The 23,158-nt window shown below is 30.7% G+C and overlaps 2 protein-coding genes and 1 non-coding gene across 4 annotated transcripts; 2 read left to right on the top strand and 1 right to left on the bottom strand.

Annotated features, from left to right (window-relative positions):
• Window positions 1-4,602: 4,602 nt before the first annotated feature.
• Window positions 4,603-11,621, bottom strand: LOC101211343 (WD repeat domain-containing protein 83). Its single transcript, XM_004141932.3, has 9 exons — window positions 11,255-11,621; window positions 11,043-11,145; window positions 10,812-10,919; window positions 10,610-10,719; window positions 10,202-10,309; window positions 10,061-10,106; window positions 9,660-9,791; window positions 5,758-5,901; window positions 4,603-5,140 (listed from the first exon to the last, which is right to left on the bottom strand). Exons 1-8 carry the CDS (start codon window positions 11,461-11,463, stop codon window positions 5,818-5,820), a joined length of 900 nt encoding a protein of 299 aa, XP_004141980.1. The 5' UTR covers window positions 11,464-11,621; the 3' UTR covers window positions 4,603-5,140; window positions 5,758-5,817.
• A 395-nt stretch (window positions 11,622-12,016) lies between these two features.
• On the top strand, window positions 12,017-12,090 carry TRNAI-AAU. The gene has a single exon. It is a non-coding gene; the product is annotated as a tRNA-Ile (tRNA).
• A 3,068-nt stretch (window positions 12,091-15,158) lies between these two features.
• On the top strand, window positions 15,159-18,421 carry LOC101211592 (probable mediator of RNA polymerase II transcription subunit 26c). 2 transcript variants are annotated; one of them, XR_969854.2, is made up of 9 exons: window positions 15,159-16,467; window positions 16,567-16,635; window positions 16,733-16,815; window positions 16,938-17,008; window positions 17,118-17,167; window positions 17,263-17,296; window positions 17,394-17,671; window positions 17,812-17,908; window positions 18,007-18,421. XR_969854.2 is itself a non-coding variant. In XM_004141933.3 (9 exons), exons 1-9 carry the CDS (start codon window positions 16,075-16,077, stop codon window positions 18,120-18,122), a joined length of 1,038 nt encoding a protein of 345 aa, XP_004141981.1. In that variant the 5' UTR covers window positions 15,162-16,074; the 3' UTR covers window positions 18,123-18,421. The 2 variants fall into 2 exon arrangements, 1 of the variants encoding a protein (XP_004141981.1); XM_004141933.3 differs by having other exon boundaries at window positions 15,162-16,467; window positions 17,394-17,518.
• Window positions 18,422-23,158: the final 4,737 nt, after the last annotated feature.

Genomic DNA, 23,158 nt, shown 5'->3' with positions numbered 1-23,158 from the left:
AGAAAATGATTATGGGCAACACACGTGTAGGGAAGGGTAAAAGAGTTGAGGTTTGAAAATGGAAATGAAATGGGGGTCTCAACTTTGCTTGCTTTTTAGTGATCAGGACGTGACCTCAAAGGAAGCATAAAAACCAAACCAAACCAAACCTCTTGTCCACACCCTACATTATAATAATTTATACAAAACCCTCCATGTGAATTTCCCTTCCCCTCACCTTTTATTTTCACTTTTCTTCAACATTCAGTTACTTCCAATTCAATATAATGCTATTCATTCTTTTTAATTCCTTTCTACTTTCCCACATACTCCTTTCCTTTTTTTTCCACCTTTTATCTTTTACTTATTTTATCTAACAATTGGGAGTTGAAAACAAAGTTTTGTATTAATAGAAAACAAGAGAGATCTATACGTGACATGTTGTAGAAATCGACTGACAAAGACAAAAAGACCAACTATCTCTTACAACAAAATTAGAAACTTTTATTAATAATGCATCAAGATATAGACTTTTTTTTTATCGGAAAATACTATTTCATTCCCGCAATATAGTTCCATAATTACTTTTCTCTACCATAAAAGGTTATGTCTAGGTTTTTACTTTTTTTACTTATATTTGTTATTATATCATTATTATTTACTTATTTTACAAACGAGTGTTTGATCTCTATAATTCATTCGAGTCTAAAAAATCTCAATTTATGTTTCTAAGTATTTTGTTTGAGATATTTATTTAATTACATACTTCACCATACTTTAAAAAGTACAATTTGCATATGTATATTATATTGTTTGTTGATGATTATGCAATGAGTTTCTAGATTAGTCATAATACTTATCTCTAATGGTATAACCACCATAATTTATGTTCAACATGGACAATAAGTACAACACAATTTGTGAAGACATGAAGGGTTCCATTGTCTTTACCAACAATATTTTAGTTTAGAGTAATACAACTTTAATTCGTATACGAGATATATTGATGGCAAACAATAAAATCATGAAATGAAAAGTATGTTTGGAAATGGACAAATAATATTTAAAATATATGTTAGTTTTTCCAGGGTTATAAAGGTATGACGTATCTATAAATATAACTTATTTCTAGTTAAGAGTAGTTCGTGACACAACTAAATTAAAGCGAGAGGACCATATCTTCATTGAATATAAACATTTTAATGATTAAATAAAAATAGGAAAAACATAGTCATAGTAACTGATGCAACATTATACCATATATATATATAGCCTACGAGATGATAAGATAACAAGGCCACGTGAATCAATAAATCATCTTAAAGTTTTGAAAATGAAGGTATATAACACAAGTAGTAGATGTGGTAAAAGTAGTTAAACTTTTTTTTTAATGGTAAATACAATTGAAGGAATATATATATAAAGGCAATTATTGAGAAGGTACAACATATAAAGTAGTTTAGGAGAATTTAAGTGCATGATTTTAATTATAAGAAAAATGCAATGAAACACTAATCTATTAGAAGAGGAAAAAGGGGAGGGGGTTAAAAGGGGGAAATGGATTACAATCAGAAGGTTAATTCAGTTTTTTAACCAATCACCCAACGCCACTCATTAAAAAGTACTTTAATTTGGGGCATCATTACCCATAGAAATAATAATAATAATCAAAATGATAATTAATTATTATACTTTTATATTTTAAATACATTATTTTATTTTAATTGAGTTAATTAGCCACCGTGGATTAGACTTTCATGGACTCGTCTACCAATTGTAGAATGCCACATCCGTGGGTCACAAGCAAATATAATATATATTGTAAAAAAAAGTTTATAAAAGTTAATCTTGGTTTTATATATTGTTAGTACAAATTAATCAGCGTTAGAGTATTGTTTAGTTTATCGACAATAAAATTTATCATGAATAGATTTGACTTAGATAATAAAGCTGATTGTTTTGGTCTAAGTTTTGAATTTGTATTTTGAAAAACAAAGAGCAAGTCTATATGAACACACGCAAAACACTTCAAATTTGTTTGTGATAAAAATCTAGTAGTTTTAAAAATTAAAAGGCTTTTTTAAAACTTGTTTTTTTGTTTTAGGAATTTGGGTTAGAATTTCAACTATTGTATTCATAAAATATGTCAATAATTATATAAATTCTAATGGTTGATTCCAAGAAAAAAAACCGATTTTAACTTAAAACTACTTATGGAGTTGAATCAATTAGGGATAAATTTGAAATCAAACGTAAATTGGTATTTACTATTTCTCGATTGCTTTTCAACAAAAAAAAAAAAAAAAAAGATTGGAAACATCTTCCTACACCCATGGATTACAATAAAAATAACTTTCTTAAGAGAATTTATTTTATTAAAGCAAAAACCAATCATCGAATAACTTAATGTCAACTAAATAAAAAGCTCTAAAACATATTTTCTCTACGATTCTACTATTGTCATATCACACATTCATTTTAACTTTTATTCGTTGACATTAGGTGTGTGAAGCAGAAGATTTGAACTTTTTACTTAAATAAAATTAATGGTACAAACTTTATGTTTTTTTATGTAATTGATTGTTTCAAAACTAAATAAAGACGTAAGATTTTTTGAAAGCAAAAACTTAGTAGAGAAGTGAAGATGTTTTTTTTTTTTTTGTTAAGAACATAAAGAAAAATATATATATTGAAGAAAAATGGAGAGGTGAGTTCTTCATATATAGAATCTTAAATAGAAAGAGTGTTGATGTTTTCCATTAAAAGACAGCTGTGAGGAGGGCATAGACTTCTCTTTTTGTGTTTTGCTTTGGTGGAAAGTGAAATTGAAAACAATTGGAATTTTAGGGTTAGATAGAGAAAGTAGGGTTTGGTCTTTGGGACACAAAAGAGACTGCCCCATGTGTTATACCCATTGAGGAATCCAGCCAACCACTTATACACCAAACTCTCTCTCTCTCTCTCTCTCTCTCTACAATCTTAGATTGAATAAAGATGAATGAAGCCTAAATTATACTATTCTTTTTCCACCTATCTTAATTCTTATCGATTTTCTATCGTTTTGCATATTTTGTTTTTATCCATGTTGTAAGGTGTAACGTTTCTAATATGAAATTGAGTTTGGTTCTTTTTAGTACAAATTTAATCAAGCTAATCTTTTGTTAACAAATATATATATATATTGGATAACTTAAATATATGTATTGATGTGTTGATATAGCTGTGTGTGGATATTTGGTGACAAAATAATAACAACAATCACATCCGTTTTCTTTAAGATATTCAAATATATATTAGGAAAATCCAAAAGAGAAATTGTTATTTTGAAACTATTTATAAATATAAAAAAGAAAGTAAATAGTTTTAATATTTTATATATATTTAAAATTTTGTAAATATATATATATATATATATATATATATATATATATATATATATATATATATATATATATATATATATATATTTTTGTCATCTATTACAATTCTCCTTTTAATTAAAAAGGTAAAAATCATAATTGAAGTAAAAACCAAAGAATTAAAAATGAAATTATCATCAAACAAATCTACATTTCTTTTTAGTTTTTGGAACTTAATATAGATCTTGAAAACACCACTAAAAAATATACCATACTAATAAAAGACATTAGCAAGTATTGAACTTAAATTTCAAAACATTAAAAAAAAACACACACAAGACCTTTTTAAAGTTCACAAAAGTTCTTCTATAGCGAAATAATTTATATATATTATGATTGTAAGAAGAGAGAATAATTTTGTAGATTAAAGAAATGTTTGTTTCTGATGATGAAGTGAAGTTAATTTAAAAAATAAAAACATAAACATTCTAAATAAACAGTTAATTTAATAAAGATATATTTCATAAAATTGTTGTTATGCCAAAAAACAAAAGGGTTATTTTAGAGATGAGCATTGAGCTCACATTCTCATTGAATTCTGTGCACAATCCTTACATCTCGCATTTATGTACCATTCAACTTTACATTTCAAGTACACTGATTTTCAATTTTCAAATTCATCCCTAAATTTATTTCTATATTTCCCTCCATGTGTGTGCGTCTGTGTAATGTTTTCTAATTCCTTATTTTATATGTAAAATTTATGTTGAATTTAAAGCAATTTTTTTAAAAGAACACAATGAATCGCCCAAACCAGTTTCTGTTTAGAACATTTAATCAGTACTTCCCAACGAATTGGTCTAATGCTTAAAAAGGAATATGAATTGAATAAAGGTGTTAGAGATAATACGTTTGATCTATCGGTGGGATTATATAACTTATGTAAGTTTAGGATCCATTGGAGGCAGAATTAAGAGTTTAAAGACGTTTTGGATATTTTTAAAAGAGTAAAGGAGGTACTAAACATAAAAATGAATTAGACAAATCTTTAAAGTTAGTTTAAGACTAACGGACACGAACATCAAAATGTGAAGTGATTAAGATAATGGTTGAACATTATAATATGTTGTGTTTAATTCTCTCTAGTTCTCATTTTCCAATAGATAAATAAAAGGTTGAGTGAGTATAACTACCACATTAAGCTATATAGAGTTTATAAAAAAAAAAAAAAAGGAAAAAAAGTCCAAAACAAATGAAGATGAAGTTAAGTAAGAGAGAGTATACTCAATAATAATAATAATGATGATGAGTTGGTGAAATCTGAAAGCCATAAGAAGACATAGGAAATGATGTCAAATGAAGAAGGAAATTACAAAGTGAAATTATGATGGAAATTTATTGAATTTGGAAGGCAGGTCCAACTACTGACTTGTGTTTCAATTCAATCTTCATTTACTTTTGTCAGTGTAAGCCCACTTCATTCTTCTAAAATTTGGTACACCAAAGTTAAGGTATCAACCTTGTTTTTGCTTTGTAATCAATATGTTTCTAAGGGGAAACAAATTATCTTTAACATACCTTAATACCTCTTTCTCAGTTCCTTACCAGATGATCTGAAAACTTCAATTCTAGGAGCCAATGAATGAGATTGCAATTTAGCGGTCATAAAACGTCGATTAATTTGCAAATTATGGTAGGAGTTCGAAATTGGAATGGTCAATAAACAACTTTATGAGATTATTAGTTGAAACTCAAGGACAAAGTTAGAGAGGCTTTGGCTTATGATTGGCATTCTGCAGAGCCTGAAAGAAAGCATATAAGAAAAAAAAATGTAAATGCCCAGAGCTATATAATTTGCTTTTGTTTTAAATCAAGAAATCTGTGCATGAAACTTCGGAGAATGGAAAAACAGACTTTCAACTAATTCACTTGAAATTATCAGTTTTGAGATTAAACTTTCAATGTTTTGAAACAATTTGTAATACAAACTAGGGGAAAACTCTATACGATGCAACATTTCATGTCGGCAGAGGGTAGAACAATAAATTAGGGGGTTGAAGTTGATATCAAAACCTAAAATATCTTGATATCAAAACCTAGCTGATCTTGTACACTTAAAGACTTGTAGGCCAAACATAATTCAAGTTTGAGACCCAAAGGGGAAAAACATCTTTTTCAACCATGTTGTTACTTTATCAAGTAACTTCATTAAGTTTAAAGATACAAAATGATGAATTATTGTACTAGTAAGGATTCTTATTGTTGGACCATGATCAAACACTCTATGTCAACTTGATATTGATTGATAAAATAAATACCACCAGCATTATCATGAGTCTTAAACACCACAAGTTTAATTTCAAACTCTAATAATTCAAGATTGGAATCACTGCATTAAATTGTATCAAGAAGTAAATACCTCAGAGCATAATGTGCATTATTAAGCCGAGGAAATTCATGTTCTTCTTCCTCTTGGCTCTTATGTCTTCCAAACCCGAATCGTCCCATCAACCGAGGCAGTTATCATACATTTATCTTTTGGATGGTAACTCACACTTGTCACCTGTGAAAAGGAAAGAAGCATCTATGAACATGTGTATTTTAGAACCATCACCTCGCCTTAATTTACATCTTGTCGTACCTGTACTGTTGTACATGAGTATTTAGACAACGATGTTTTACATATATATTATTTTAAAATAAAAGAACTTTCTGCCCAATAATGTATTATGATTACATAAAATTTCATAAATATTTTTTTGGGAACAAAGATGCCCTGAATGTACTACAGTATACTCTAAGTTCAGTTTATTTTCTACGCTACTAATTCATATTAACTTGACATTTCCTTCTAAACTACATATTTAATTATAAAGAAAACAACACATTGAATTTGAAATTAAATAGTAAAACAAAGTTTTCTTTTTTGAATTATTTTAGTGAGACAAAAGAAAATCTTTGTACAAATCAAGTTAATTTAATTTTAGTGCAACTATACTTTAGTTAGTGTGGGATGTGCATGGCATCAATTTATTCATAATTATTTTAACTAAACATTCGTTTTTTAGTACAACTATGATAGGGGAAAACAAACCTTCAAACTCTAAATTTGAAGGTTTTGTCAAATACCATTGAGTTAAACTTACTCTAAACAATCTTAACATAACAAGGAAAATGAGAATGTCCATGCATAAATATTTCTAAGTTCCAAAAAAACAGGGCTGAAGTTAATAAAGAACACAGTGGTTTCATTCAATACTCTATTGACTCGAAGGAAACTACATGTGTAAAACCACCCTCGATGTGGGGGAATTTTTTACTTCCTTCCAGCTTCTCATCCCATGGTTCAAACTTCTTACAGAAATACCCATCCGTCGACCACACTTCATTTTTAACTAAAACTGAGCGAATCTTAATCAGAATACAAATCCGGTAGAAAATCTAACATAGGACATTTCTTAATGAGAAATTGTATCAGATGACAAAAACATTTAGAAAAAATAGGCAATGACACCTCTTTTTTGCATATTGCGAATATGACAAATATGACAAGTAATTAGTGATATCACAGCTATCAGACGACTATCGAAGGACTATCAGAGGGTTATCGACTTTTAAATTCATTACTTTTGCAATTTAGAAAATGTAGTAACATGAGCCTTATTATCATAATTTTTTTTGCTATTTTTACAAGTGTCCCTTCCTTAATTGGAATTTTCTTTCATACCCAAAGGAGTTGGCAGACAATCATCCAATCTACCCTTTCTAATATGTGTATGTATTATCTATCCTTAGTCAAAATGCTACCTAGATTGCAAAAGCAATCGAAAAGTCATTAGGAATTTTCTTTAGCATGAGATGCCGAGGAAGATGACAGAATGCACTATGTGAATTGAGCAAAAATTCAACTTTCTCTTCAATTGGGTGGATTAGCTATTGGCAATCTCGAGCATTGGAGTGAAGCTCTTTGATCTAAATAGATATGGAGATTCCCCGTGAAGATGGTGCTTTTAGATGGGATATCCTTAATGCAAAGTACCACCCCACGGCAGCTAACCAACATTGGCAATATCTTCCAATTTAGGAACTTCAAAAGCTCCATGGAGATCCATTTCAATGTTGAACAGTATGGTTATGGTCAATTAGAAGACGTTTGGGCAATCCTATTCACACTTCTTTTTGTCATGATGTTTTGTCCAATGATTCATAATTGCTACATTGTATCCGAAAAGCTGCATACTCTACAATCAAGCTAATGTTACTGTGGCTAATATGTGGCTAATATGTGGCATGCTGAAAACAAAGTTTCGGAGATGAGAGATGAGCTTCAAGGGAATCTTAAAGATGATGAAATTGTTGAGTGGGCCCTCTTCCTATCTTCTAACATCTATTTCTTTGACTGGTTCTGAATGGTTCCTGGAATTGGATTCTTGACCCATCTAAAAAGTTATGCTTTGTTCTTTGATGGAAGCTTCAATGAAGCCGAGAGGCCATGTCACTAAAACATTGCAAGAGTTGACCTAACAAATCTATCATTATATGGTAACAATATGAATAACTTATAAAGTGCATTAGAACGAGGTCCTCTGAAGTGTCACTAAGCCAAGCTATTAAAAAATAGAGACAAAGAAAGAACACAAGGTCTACGTGAAAACCCTAATACAGGAAGAAAAACCACTGTGTAGAATCTATAGATGTTTCTTATTATTTTCTGATAATGATAAAGGTACAAAGGAAAAATATTTATAAGCAACACGAGCCTAATTAAAATAATGAAAAATAGGGCAAAGTAAATCTCAACTACACTTCGGCTTTCAACAAGACCCAAGCCCACTATTTCTAACACAAGCAATGGCCTTCAACTCCACTAATAACGCAACTTATTAGGAAAAGATACAGAAAAGGGAGGGACACCAACCCGTAATGCTAGGTCCATCCACATTACTCGTAGGAATGCAATTAAATGTAAAATGGAATTGTTCAACTGAGCAGCAGATGAATGTCCACCCCAATTCTACTCATCCAAAGTATTCAAAATGCTAAACAAAACTGGTGACCTACTTTGTTTATATCCATGATTTACATACAGATCATAGTACTCACAAAAGATCATTCGATACGAGTCTCTGATCTCTGTCATAGACTCATAGACAGACTGCTTGATGAACTAAGCAGAAACACCATTACTCAAAGCAGGCTTTGGAGTCTAAGACATCAGTAAATCTGGGTTGAGCTAGTGAATGTTTTCGAGACAGCATTTTGCATGCACAAAGGAAATTACGAGCTCTATACACCTTTGGACTTAACGAATGCACCAATCTTTTTTACGACTTTCAAATATAATAGTTTAACCTTGAGCGAATACGCTATGGACTTGGCTACTTAGAGACAGAATATTTATGTGTCGATGGCTTCAATCAATCCAAAGTCAAGTTTTTTATTGAGTGTTTTCAATCTTGTCAGGTGCTTGTACTTGTGTGTTCAAGTAAATTTTATCCAGCTTCTCAAATGTGCGGATGGCAGGTTGATTGGAGATTTTGGTGTCAGTACCAAGTAGAAAATTGGTTTGGCCAACGACAATTTTGTTATTATACCAATGTGCATGCGGAAATTTACGCTGTGCCCAACAGTTAGTCAGCAAATCCCCAAGTCGAAAGGGTATTTCCATACAGACCTCACCTTACAAACAAGACAACAGCGACAACACAATTTGCACTTATCTTTTTTTTTTTATATATAAGAAAAAATTGCACTCTTCAGCTAGACACATGAAATCTAACAAGTAACCACACCTCATCCCAATGGTTTTTGTAATTGTTTGATAGTACTTATTATCCTGAAAAGGTGGCCTTTATGCATAACTACTTGTTTAGCTTATCTTGGAGAGCTATCTTTTTATATGCCCATTCGAATCCTTTGTATAATTTCATTCTAACTCAATGAAGGCTCGATTTTACATCTAGTTGATGCTGGTAACAAGCACAGTTAGAGCTAAACTAAACACAAGCGTGCAGAGTTGGAATATGTGAGATTAGATCTATGTGGTGTAAATATCAACTACCTATTATTTATGCAAAAAAGTAGTTTCGGTGTCAAATAACACTCACAACATGATAAAGTTCATCTATTTCCTATAAGAAGATTGTAGCTCATTTAGAAGGTCCAGAATTACAACTAAGGAATATGCAGCTTATTCTTTTCTTTTTAAAAATATTATTATTCTAAACACTTTATCATAAACACTGAAAAAACTTATAGAGAGGAAGAAATGCACTACACTAGATCATATAAAACTGAAAAGGTTAAGGAATAAAGGCTTACGACAGAGGAATGAGCTCGAAACTTGGAGACAACAGATGCATCTACTAAATCCCAAAAGTAGACAAATCCATCCTCAGATCCGCCAGTTACATGTGCATCCGTATTGGTAAGGCAGCAATCCAGCTTGTAAGACTATTGAAAATACCAGAGATGTGCTGAGTTATAAAGAACGAAAGTGAAGCTTCAAAAGTAATCGATGGTGCCAATTTTCTTTTTTCTTTTTTCTTTTGAAGATGATGAAAGTACACATAAAAAATACTTTAAAGATCTACATCAGTACAAATAGAGTACAATTTTACAAGGATAAGAAACTAATGAAGGCCCATTCATTTTTGTTAAAAATTGATGATTAAACAATCCAAATTAAACTATGACATTTCCAAGATTCAGATCATGCTAACCTTACAAGTATGGCCCTTGTATTCTTGTAATAGCTCACCAGAAGACCTTATATGAAAAAAAAAAAAACCAGTTTACGAGTTTTGAAAATTAAGAAAGCACGTGTGACGGACCCTTTAAATTACTACAAACCTTAGACATACCTGTCCAATAGACGGAGAGTTGAATCTAAGCAACTAGCTAATATGCAATTGGCATCGTTGGACATGGAGATGCAATTTACAGTTTGCCCCAAGTTATCTGATATTTCTCTATTTGTAGGAAAAAAAATATCCGAGTTGTCATTAACGAATGCAAGGGGCTTCTCATCTTTGCATAGTTTAATAACTCATCTTCACAACCAATTTATCTTTTTTTAATAAGAAAAACCAATTTATCTTTTGGACAAGAAACAATGTATAAAACCAAAAACTCCCTGCGGCACAAAGCCAAATTATTAAAGAAAAATTCTTTGTGAGTGAATAAAAAAGAACAAACTATCTTAATTTAGCAAATCATTTGGCTGGAATTTTGGTTTGTAAGAGAAGTAGAAAAAACTGAACTGAACTTACCTGCCAATTCGCATATCAAATGTCCGAACAGTACCATCAACACTTCCTCCAATAATTTCACTCTTTGTTAAGCAAACAGACATTACACTGTCTGAAAATGTATCGATGATCTGAAGAACAACCAAATCAAATAAATAATCAGCTAAAACTGACAGCTAACAAAACTATTTTGACGAGTAAATTAAGAAGTAAAAATTAAAACCTGAATTGGCTCAGTGCTATGAGATCTGCAGTCCCAAGCACGCAATGATTGATCATAGCCTGCTGAGACTACGACAGAAGCATACTCATTAAATTTCACAGCATTCACCTAAACCAAAAAAAAATGTCGATAACCATAAGATTATAATAATGCACTTTGATTCATCCAAATAAAAAATTACGAATAACCCAACTCGAAATTTCCAATAAAAAGTCACAAAGTTCGACAAACCTCGCCATCGTGGCCACGAAATTTTCGAATGACGCGACCTGTAGAAACATCCCAATAGAAGACTTGGCGATCACCGCCGCAAGAACATAACTTGGAGTTGTCTCTAAAGCAAAGAAAGGAGCATACATATACAAAGATCAGTAGCAGTGCAAAAGAACCCTAACATTGAAATGTGAGGAAAATGGGGGAATCCCAGAAGATAGAGGAATTACGGGGTGACATGGACGTCGCGGACTTCACGGCCATGTGATTTGTAGGTCTTAATGTGAATGCCACGGTGAGGATTCCAGAGACGAATAGTGCGGTCCTTGCCACAGCTGAGGCAGTAATTGCCATCGCTATTGAACCTTGCAGCTAGAACTCCACCTTCATGACCTTTCAGGACATTACTCTCCTTCGTAGGTAATTCTGAGACACTCATATTGCTTCTTCACCGGCTTCAGTGAGAAGCATTATCAGATGCGCGGGAGATTACTGAGATTCAACTGCCCATTAGAAATATATAAATGACCTAAAAGAAACTAACCCTTTAAGACCATTGATATCAATTATCATGCCCATATGGGTGCTTTTCGAGGGAATAATGAGAAATAACCCCAAAAGTATTGTGGTTTTTTTTTCTTCAAATAATCTCCTACAAGTTCAAAACATAACCATAAACTCAAAAGAAAAGAAAAATCTAATAGTATGGGAAAGCATTCTAAAGTCCCAAAATTCAAAGAAACAATTCAACCTTAAACAATGTCATTATAAGAAATTGGATATTCAAAGATTTTTAGAAGTAAGTAAATGTAAAAGAATAACAAATTGCCTTAAATGAAGGAGAGTCGAAATAGAGGTGATCGCGACAACCTAAAGCAATTGAAATTTTTTCTTGTTTCTTCTTCTTCACAATATTTGTTCTAATGTATAAAGGTATTTTTCTTTTTTAAAAAATGGAATATAAAAGCATATGTGTTCTCTTACTAACATATGGCCTATTAGCTCAGTTGGTTAGAGCGTCGTGCTAATAACGCGAAGGTCGCAGGTTCGAAACCTGCATGGGCCACTTTTTATTTTCCTTTCTATGTGCCCGCTATTGTTCTTATCCGCCTATAGAAGATTATTAACACGTGGAAAAGCGATTGGGGCCTTTTTTTTAACTTCCGAACTCCCACCGATCTGAATTGTAAGTTCGTGAGAGAATTATATTATTTTTCTTCTTTTTCTTTTTTTTTATTCTTTTCAAATTAAATGTCAGTTTCCAATTTGTTTATTTGAGTACTAAAAAATTTGTTTAAAAAGTAATAGTAAAATTGTCCAAATATTTACCTATTATGTGTGTATTTTTTGAATTTTTTTAATGGAAGCAAATAGTTTATTTTTTAAAAAGAAAATATCCCTAAAATTACATCTAATTTGATAATAAAAGATTTTCTACTTTCAGTTTTGAAGATTAAATCTACGAACACTCGTTTATCTCTAAATTTGTTGGTTTATGGTCTATTTTTTACGGCTCTTTTCAAAACTACTTTTTCATAACTTTATTCATCCATTTTTCTGAATAAACTATATTTGAAAATATACTTTTGGATTTTAAAATACTTTTCAAACATTCACAATGAACAAAGTAATATTTTATAGGCTTAATTTTAAAAAAAACCAAAAAATTACTCTTTCCGTAACCATTTATTTTATTTTAAAAATTTTGTATTACAATTGTTCTCAACCAGTTTTGATATAAACAAAATAAATAAAATTATTAAAAATGCAAGATTTAAACCACTATGCTATAACAACTCATTATTTAATATATACTGTAATATAATATTTTAAAATAATTATTAAAATACAAAAAATCGATAATATGAGAGGCATTCTTATCTCTTAATAAATCTTCTCCCGTTTATAGATCAAAGTGTTAACATTTTATTTTATGAGTGCTTTTGAAACTAAGGCAAATTTTGGAAACCCAAAAATATAGTTTAACAAACTTGTCTTTATATTTGTAAATTGACTAATGTTTTATTTCTTTATGGAAATAATTAGAAAAAGCACACTTTTTATTAAACAAAATATTGGCTACATTTCAAATATAGAGCTTTTTATAAACATTTTCTTAATGATTTTGGGTTTCTACTTTTTTACTTTTTTACTTTTTTACTTTTTCCCCCTTCCTTTAGCCATTTAATTTGGTATGATTTGATTTCTCATCAAATTTTCTTAGTTTGTTTTTTTCTTCGTCTTCATTCTTTCAACTCCTGTGCTAAACAAATTATTGCAATACAGAGGTGGAGAGAAAAAGGCCAACAAATGTCACCATTTTAAAATCCAATTAAAATGCCCAACTCACACATACTTCAAACTATTATAATTAAACATATCTATTTAATCATAATGTTATAGATTAAAAAAATTTAAATCCAAATCATGTTGTAAAATGCTAGTTTATTTGAATAATCTAACTAATATATATCTAAATTTGTGTTTAACTTCCTCTATCAAAAGCAATATATATCAATATACCAACCTAAGATTATACATTATATATAAGATAGTCTAACAACATGTGGAACAATTGAAATTTGAGAAAATTGAAATCAAACTCTATTAAATGTATTCTTTTTATTTGATTTTAAGAGTTTGTATATTAGTCGTTTTTGTTTTTCATGTGAGTTATGCTTCCAACACTGCGATGACTCTAATATTTAAAGTCAACTATTTATTTATTTTTTCAAAATTTGACGAAAGTATTACAAAGATTTTGTCGTATGGTTACATTACATCACACCAAATTATACATTCAAGGCTTACCTTAATTTAATTTATTTATTGCTTATTTCTTTCCTTTTAAATCATATACCCTAATAATGACTAGATTTCAATAATTGATGACCATATAATTTTGTAACAACAATCAAGTTTCTTGCATGGTAATTGGTTAACATTTAAGCAGTTTCTTGATTTGAGGTAGGATGAAATTGACCTAACAAGAATATCACATCAATTAAGTTCAATTAAAATATCTTATGAAGAAGCTTCATCCTCAATGGTCAATGGTCAATGGTCCTTGGTCCTTGGACCTTGTGTATAACATAGGAAATAACATGCAATCAATTAAGCTGGTATACCATGCAACAAAAATAATAACATTGCATGTCACAATCTATATATAGGACGAGGGACAAGCTTAATTTTGATAGATTTCTTCAAAGCATAGGTACTCCAACATGTGTTAGTTTTCATAACCTAAAGCTTACCTTCAAACACAAGAATACCATCTATATATCAATATGTCTCTCACACAATTTAGTTCATCAACGTGTAGGTAAATCATAACTTTTTTACTTTCTTAAATATATATTCGTTCGTAAAGTTTTACCGTACAAATCATTGCAATAGACAAACAAATGTTACATTTGTAATCTTTCACATCCTCTCAAAAGTTCAACCCAGAAAAGGTTGCACATGAACTACTCTTTGGTACCATACCTTGAAAGATTTTGTATTTGTTGCATTTTCACTATTTTATCCTATAAAGATTAACACATATGTAATATAACATAATTGTTGCAATAATATATATATATATATATAAAAGATGATTAAAGGTAATGTACAAAGCAAATAGAACAATTTTCATTAATTGATTACAAATGTAGATTAGGTTAGAAAAAGACAGTATGATTTTGACTTATAATTGATTACAAATGTCGTATGTATCTTAATATATGTTTACAATAAAGTGGTAAACTCTACATAACGGTTTATGATCTTAAATCGACTTAGTTTAGGTAATTGGATGAATAATGAAAAGGAAAATGACAAAAGGGTACCCTAAAGAATGGTAAGTAAATACAAGGAAGAAGATATAGAAATAGAAATAGAAAGGGGTTTGAAAAAGAAAGAGATTAATTAATAAAAAAACAAGAAATTAGGTGAAAATGGGGAAAGGTGAGGAAGGTTCTAATCCCTGAATTAGGAGAAAAAATGGGCCTGGGTTTGAAGAGGCATTGAGAAAAAGGATTTGGGCCACTAATTAATGAGGGATTTAATTTTAATTGAAGTAATTAAGATTAAACACGCGCCAATGAATGCGAATGGGAGAAGAAGAATTCATAGGGTCAGAGCTGTGAAAGGAAGGGAAAATCCTATCTGGATATAGGAACAAATTTCAACCCAACACGCTTCAATATTCTCTCTTCTTTTTTTGTTCTTCATTCTCTTAATTCTTTGCTCAGATCAAATTTCCCGGCCGTCGTTTCCTTTCAGGAACTTCGGTTTTCGTTTTCATGGTCATGTTTTCTATCAGTTTCAATATTGATTGATTCTATGAGCATGATGATGATGGATGGATGAGACTATTAACTTAACCACAAACTCCAAAAGGAAAACAAAATTTCTCGACTTGGGTTTTGATTTTGGAACATTCTTCTTCTTCTTCTTCTTCTTCTACCTAATGTGAATTGACCCACTTCCAAAATTTTCCCTTTTAATTCTTTGAGGACGAAATTCCGGCTGTCTTCGTCTTCTCAAGGAATATTCCGTAGTTTTGATTTGGGTTCTTTTTAATTTATTGTTTCAGTTGCTTTTTGTGTTCTTAATTTTGTTTCCTGACTTGGGTTTCTGTAATTTTGACGGGTTGTCTTCTTCTACTTCTTCTTTTTCCTTCCGAACGGCAACTGAGAGTTTGGATTCTGAAAACGATCGGTTAAGCTTTTCTTTAGGATCGAATCAGATCTATTCTATGTCATTTGGGTTTCTTTTCTTTTTTGTTTCTTTCACAAAATTTCATTAATGGATTATGACGATTTTGCTTTTCCACCACTGGGGTTTCTGTGCAATTTCTAGCGTTTTTCCTTCTCTTTTGTTTATTGTCAGAGTTTGGAAGTAGAATAATAAACTTCCATCTTAGATCCGTTTCTGTTTCCTGAGTCCATTACTGAAAACAAGAACTACGAACGTTTTTTTCTTTTTCAGATTGTTTATCGGGAAGACAACCTTTCTCTTCTCTCAATCAATCTCCGATTCTTCTAATCGGACTCTTAAAAAAATGGTTCGGTTGGATTTAGATGATTTCCGAACTATATTAGATACAGCCGGCGTCGATGTTTGGACTTTCATCGATACAGCTATGGAGGTCGCTTCATTAGATTACGGTAACCAATTGAAGAATCGGAGAGATGGAATCGTTGAGAGGCTCTACGCGTTGACTTCGCCGCCATCTCGATGTCGGAACTGTGATACGGATCGCAACCATGACGGTCGCTCTAATGGCTGTGAAATCAAACAGGGGTCAGGTGAGGTTAAGGAAGCTTCCCCTTCAACGCCGCAGTTCGTTGTAGTGGAAGGGGATGACGATGGAGCAGACCCATATGCAGGATTGTTTGATGATGAACAGAAGAAGGTTCTGGAAATAAAGGAACAGCTCGAAATTCCTCAGCAGGTCTTCTTCTTTTGATACTGATTGTACAGAATTCTTTGATTGTTTTGAGGGATTTTTTCTCTTATCTTTACCAATTTGTTGTTTTTTGGCCTGTTTTAGCCTGAAGATGCTTTGGTTGAACTGCTTCAAAACTTAGCAGACATGGATATAACATTCCAAGCTCTTAAGGTAAGTGTTTATGGGGTGGTTTTTCTTGTTCTTTGTGTATGTAAATTCCTTTTCTTTTTCTTCTTCTCTGTTTCTTAATTCTTCTTGTTCTTGTTAGGAAACTGATATTGGAAGGCATGTGAATCGGTTGAGAAAGCATCCATCAAATGATGTTCGTAGATTGGTGAAACATCTTGTCAGGTACATAATTTTTTACATATTTGAAGGAATGGTTGATGCTTGTAATTTTCAGAAGAGGATAGTTGGTGAATTATCAGTTCAATTCAACTGTTTGTTAACGATATCAATTTGTTTTTCGACAGAAAATGGAAGGAGATTGTTGATGAATGGGTCAGGTTGAATCAGCCTGGGGAGCAAACAGCTACACTCTTAGGTAGAGACCAGTTTTGAACTTCGTCATTCAATTCCTTCGTAAGGTTAAATCTTAGTCACTCTGTTTGTAGAAAGATTTAGCTAAGAATGGTTTCTACTGTCAATGACAGCTGATGGCGACTCACCCCAGCAAAAAGCTCCTCAAAATGGCTATCATCAGGTGAACTGAAATCATTCATCGTATTCGGTTCTAATGTTCGTTAAGAAGTTTATCCTTTTCATAGTTTCTAATGTTTTATTGTTGTTGTTGTGTAGGTTCCTGATTTTGCATACTCTCCGAATCCACACAGTGAGTATTGAATTAGAGCTTATTGTTTCACTTGTCATCATGTACCACGGATTGATTTGGTTTCTCATGATCCCTCCCTTTTTCTTTGTTTTGGTAGATGGAGGTTCTGGGTCCGATAGAAATAACTCAGAACCGGAACCGAAGGGGAAATCCGTTCCAAGAAGAGATGCCCTTCCGAAACCAACACAACAAGCTCCAACGTCGTCTTTAACTCCTCAAAATGTATGGTAACCAAATTAGAGTCTTTTAACTCTATGTTTGGTTGCCAAAAATGGAGGAAGAAAATTGAAACTTACGATTCTTATGCTTCCGAAAACATAACAAACTTAACTCAAACTGGGATCAATTGTGTTGAAATTTGACAAAATTTGAGTGGTAGGTCTAAATTTTCTCAGGTCCCAGATGATATGCATGGTCTTACCTTACTTACAGTCAGCCAAATTTTGTCTTCAACAACTTAGCTGTTTTAGGAATGTTTTTCTTATTATGTCAATTGAATTGATGGCCATTTGCAGAGACAGAAAGAACAACAGAAAGAAGCAAATTTTGATTCCCAAAAGCTTGCATCGGCTAGAAAAAGGCTTCAAGAGAATTACAAGGAAGCTGAAAATGGTTTGGCCTACATCTAAGTTCTCTTTGATTTCATTTCTGGCTCTTTTTAGAACAAACAAAACATACTAATTTCTGTTTGTCTGTTTCTTTTTTTGAAGCTAAAAGGCAAAGAACAATTCAAGTCATGGACATCCATGAGATCCCAAAGCCAAAGAATGCCTTCTTCTCAAAGAACAAAGGCAGTGGTGGTGGTTCTCAAGGCAGACACTGGTGATAGATAATTTGGCAATGCAGTAAAAGCAAACAACATCTTCTAAATTAGGGTTATCCGTTATCGTCGAACGAATCGGTTTATCATCATCCTTTCTATTTGTTACATCTTTTGATCATTAAATTCTTAACTTCTCTATCAAGTTTAAAAAGAGAATCAAAAAACTACTTTTCGCGTAAATTTTCTCTTAATAAGCAATGCTAATACTGATATATTGTTAATCTACTGAGTCTTGAAACCTCACTGCCTGTTCTATATCATGTAAAACTCAAATAGGAAGGCCATATCTCTCTTTCTCTCTAGTCTCTTTCTTATGTCAATTGTGCCTTTTCTGGTTTGGATGAATTCAAGGGGCAGGGGAGGGTGGTTTATTAGTCATCTTTGACCTTAGAAAAGATTATTTATTATAGAGGGGCCAGCACATGGGGGATGTGAATGTGGATATGGGGTTTGGTTTGTTGGCTTTGCAAGTGGTTTTTCTTTATTTTCTTCTTATATAATATATATTATATATTTTGGAACATGGGGGCTTGGCCTAACATAAAGAAGGGTTGTTTTTTCAACATGGAAAAAGCTTTTTTACGTTTCTAAGGTGTGGGGTAGAGGATGAGAAACTTGATGCTCATTCAAAGATCTTGAAGATCTTTGACAAAGGATTCATTTTTTCACAAAAGATGAATATTTTCATTTGTGTTTGGACTTGAAATAATCCCCTACTTTTATGATATTCTATTTTTGAATTGAAGATTTTGGCAACCACTAATTAGGACATCTCTCTACTTTTAGAAATCCACAGTAAAAGGTTTTTTCTCTTTTTTGAAACGGATTAAATCTCATTTGGGACGTAATAAATTACAAAGTGTCTAGTATCGTGCTTGCAATATGAAAGCAACTAAGAAGGAAAATCATCACACCTAGAGAGAAAAACTCTAAAGAGACGTATTCCATGCTTGTTGGACAATCTGAAAGTTAAAACTATTTGTGTAGGAATAAATTAAATGTCAAATACTTGTCAGAAATGGTTGAACTTTGTGAAAAGGATCATTTGTATTTCGTAACACACATGAATGCATTATTAGACAGTGTTTGATGGATACCCTCTAAAATGGTACTTAAGGGGTAAAACTCTCTAGAATTAAAAGACATATCTGCCACCTCAGTAATACTCTCTAGAACTAAAAGACTCTACCACCTCAGTAATATCAGGTAAAACGCCCCAAAGCCATAAACCTCTGTGCTCAACATCATCATTAAGAGGATGTTTCACTGTGTGTGTGGAGCAAACTTTTTAGGGAAAGTAGAACTAATCAAGAACAACAGAATAAAGAAAATGATTGAAAAAGAAACACATGGCCAAGCCGTTATTGTTGACTATAATTATGTTGTTAATAAGTTGCTTTCAAATAATGATAATAGTCCGAAATGTTACCAACTTTGATAAATGATAGAAGAGAACTAGTTAACTAACACAAACAAAATTTCTCACTCTTTCTCAACTTCAGCCAAAGACCAAAAATATAGCATAGTCCACTTTGAAAGCAGCGTAATCAATTATGACCCATTGAAATATGATTTTGATGATGTCTTTTGAATTCCAAAGAAGCGAGTATGGTAGGCAGAACATTTCCTTGTGGCTAAAGCGTGATCAACCTTGATTGATCGTCGATAAATTTGAAACACACGAGAAGGAAAAAAATAAATAAATGAAGTTAAAGGAAAAGGAAAGAGAAGGTAGACACATGTTTGTCACTTCATTCCTAGGCGAACCAAGCTGGTGATAATGGGGGGGCTGACATTTTAACAATTATATGGTTTAGCTAAATTGATGTTAGTTGGTATTGACTATTGAGGTTTTAAGCTACGATGAATATGTTGCTGAGAACATTGATGTTGACAAAAAAAAAATTGAGAGAAAATTACGAAAATCTTTAAGAAAATGATTGAAAGTTACAGAGATTATTTGTTGGGAGTAATAAATGAACCTGTTTTTATTTTGTTTTTTACAAAAACAGAAAAATAAAGGTTTAGGGCTTTTAATCAAAATTGGTAGACTAATCGTGGTTTGGATTAATTTCAGAAAAATATTTTTAAAAACCCATTTTTATTTAAATTATTTTGATAAATCTGTTTAAAATTGGTTTCCAAACCTTCTAATTATATATATATTTTTTAAAAAAATTATCTACTTTTAAAATTAAATACTTCATAATGTAATTCAAATAAAATAAACACAACTTTTTTTTTTTTTACTTCAAAACAAGAAGATTATGTTAGAATATTTTGTATCAAAGTTTGCTTTTTTTTTCTTTTCTTGAAAAATATACGAGATATGTCAACATGTGTATCAGAACATCTCTACTTCATTAATATAAACAAATAAGTAGAGGAAGCAAGGAAGAAATCAAAAACAAGATTTGATTGAAATGTATTTTACTTTTACAAGCAACAATGGTTTTCTCTAATCTCATAAAATCTACTTTTTAACGTATATATATATTTAAGAAAAATACGTAAGATGAAAATTTTTAATTGGACATTTGAATTGCATGAACATAGGTATAATTAAGATAAAACCTACTTTTTTTTACTTTTATGTATCAAATGAAAATACAAATACAAAGAAAAAATGTTAGAAAATATTAGATTTTTTTTGGGAAAAGATATTGGAGTCAAAGTCAACAAAAAAGGAAGAAAAAAAGAAAAGAAAAGGAAGAAACATTAATGTTTTGGTTGATGTTAAAATAATACATGATTTAATTAGTTATATTATAAACATCTTACAAGTTTTATTCCACATGATTTAATTGTTTTATTCCACATTTAAATTCATACCATTGAAAATTATTGTTTTTGCTTATATAATGTACGATAATTTCTCTAATATAAGACTTTGATTGTTTTTCGAACTAAATCGAGTTTTTTTTAAAAAAATTATTTTTATAATGAGAAAACTTTATGTATTTAATTTTCACCCTAAACTTTGGACAAAATAGAAACATGAATTAAAAGTGGGGGCAATGCCGATTTGTAAATTTCCAAAAGAAGACTTATCAAAGGAAGGCCTCTACGTCCAAATTATCGGCCCATTATCTGCCCAACGGGTCCAAATAAATAAATAAAATTTTGAGAGTTTAGTCAAGAAAAGATAGTATGAGGTTCCAAAATATACCACAATATAAAATTGAAAGCATTTCTAAATTAGTTAAAGTAAGATCAATAGCTTTTAATTTTTTTATTAGCCATTATTAAAATTTATTATTATTATTTTTTGATGTTTTACTCGAGGAGAGTAATATTAAAATTAATTGTCTTTTTTTTTTTCTTCTTTTCATTATTGATTGATTGGAGTGATGTAATGTGAATAATTATTAACAAGAATTAGCTTACATCAAGGTCAAGTGATCTCTAAATAAATGCATTTATTTTAATTTAGTTATCTAGAAAGAAAATGAACAATAAATTACATAATTTGTTTGATTACTTAGTTAGTAAAATTAAAATTACAAAGTAGGTGAAACCAATTATATATAATATATATTTTTAGAATTGGGTGAATTTTGATTTCAAAGCACATTCTTTTTTTTTCTTAAATTTGAAATATTCATCTAATCAGTATGACTTAATATTCTTAAACTTAAGATTTCAAACGTGTTTACTTATAGGAAACGATTTTAAATTAAAAATGATGGATAAATTTTGAACTAATTTTTAATTTTTAATTTAAGTTTAATAATAGGTTTAATTAGTTTGAAATATTATTTATAGAGCATGATCACATCTTCCAAAATTGGGATTAGAATAGATGATTCTTTGATGGGTTTCACTAATTCCAACTCTCATCCACCCTACTCTTAAACATATAATTTAATTTCCTCTATTTTTTTAAAAAAAAATCTCATTCATGGTTTTCACTTTGCCAGCTCTCACCACCTACCAAACTCACATTAGATTGGACATGTTAATTGCTCACATTAGATTTGGACTTAAATTCAACTATAATTGGGTTTGGATTGACATTTAAACTTTAGTCCAACAAAAGATAGAGTTCTACACGGAAATATTCTTTGAAAATGGTATGGTCTAGATCTTCACCTTCTAGAATAATACAACTACCCTTAGGGCCTTAACTTTACTTCCTCAGCACTCCGTTTGAACATTATTATATAGCCAATGTGAACACTATAAATTGTTGCCTATAGTTTTTGTACGTATAGTAAATGAAATTCCATTAATTATTACGTGCAATGGGCAGCAGCCAAAATAGAAAAATATGAGATTACCAAAAGACTTGGGAGTGATAGGGAGGATTGGCCAAAGCCAAACCCATATTTATTTCCTTTTTTGAACATATTTTAAAGTCAGAGCCATGAGTCAGTTTTTTTGTTTCCTTTCTTGAACATAAATCCATCTAATTAATAATTTTATTTTATAACTTTCTTCTTATTAAAAAGACCATTTTCATTTTTCAACATTCTAACGTTTTTACAAATATTTCTTGTCTTTTTTAAATATCATTTTTCTCATATTCTTTCTGCAACAAACAATTTTCTTGATTTAGCACGGTACCTTCTACAGTTATACAATGACAATAATTAATTTAAAAATAGATCATTGTGTCGTCATGATTTTTAAAGTAGGCCGCGCAAAAGGTCAATTAACATATTTATGAAGATAGATATATTCAATAAACATGGTATGATATTCTTTGGTGCGCTAACAAATCCTTCTTTATTTCATCTTGATATCTAAAAGTATAAATTGTATTTGTTTTCTTTAAAAAAAAGTAACCTACTACAAAATTTGTTGTTTTATATCATAAATCATCATCATGGATGCTTTATTTTGCTCGGTTTAATTTCTTGTTTTTCTCTTATAATTTTTTCAACGTATAATCTTTTTTATGGTTCGATATATTTTCTTAAAAGCAAAACACATTATCTTACTTTTTGAAGTTGAAAAATGCAAAATAAAAGTTTTTTTTATAAATATTTTAGAGTTTTAATTATGTTATTTAAAGTAGTATATAGTTCAATTACAAT

The sequence above is a fragment of the Cucumis sativus genome, chromosome 6 (assembly GCF_000004075.3).
Source record: "Cucumis sativus cultivar 9930 chromosome 6, Cucumber_9930_V3, whole genome shotgun sequence".
Classification (NCBI taxonomy): domain Eukaryota; kingdom Viridiplantae; phylum Streptophyta; class Magnoliopsida; order Cucurbitales; family Cucurbitaceae; genus Cucumis; species Cucumis sativus.
The sequence above is the reverse complement of the archived record's forward strand: the minus strand, read 5'-3'. Positions and strand labels throughout refer to the sequence as shown.

Coding starts and splice junctions, on each gene's coding strand:
- LOC101211343 (XM_004141932.3), bottom strand. CDS start 11,463: ATGAGTGTCTCAGAATTACCTACGAAGGAGAGTAATGTCCTGAAAGGT. Junction 10,107..10,201: donor ACTCTCCGTCTATTGGACAG/GTATGTCTAAGG, acceptor TTTTCATATAAG/GTCTTCTGGTGAGCTATTAC. Junction 5,902..9,659: donor TTCGAGCTCATTCCTCTGTC/GTAAGCCTTTAT, acceptor TCCTTTTCACAG/GTGACAAGTGTGAGTTACCA.
- LOC101211592 (XM_004141933.3), top strand. CDS start 16,075: ATGGTTCGGTTGGATTTAGATGATTTCCGAACTATATTAGATACAGCC. Junction 16,636..16,732: donor TAACATTCCAAGCTCTTAAG/GTAAGTGTTTAT, acceptor TGTTCTTGTTAG/GAAACTGATATTGGAAGGCA. Junction 16,816..16,937: donor TTGGTGAAACATCTTGTCAG/GTACATAATTTT, acceptor GTTTTTCGACAG/AAAATGGAAGGAGATTGTTG.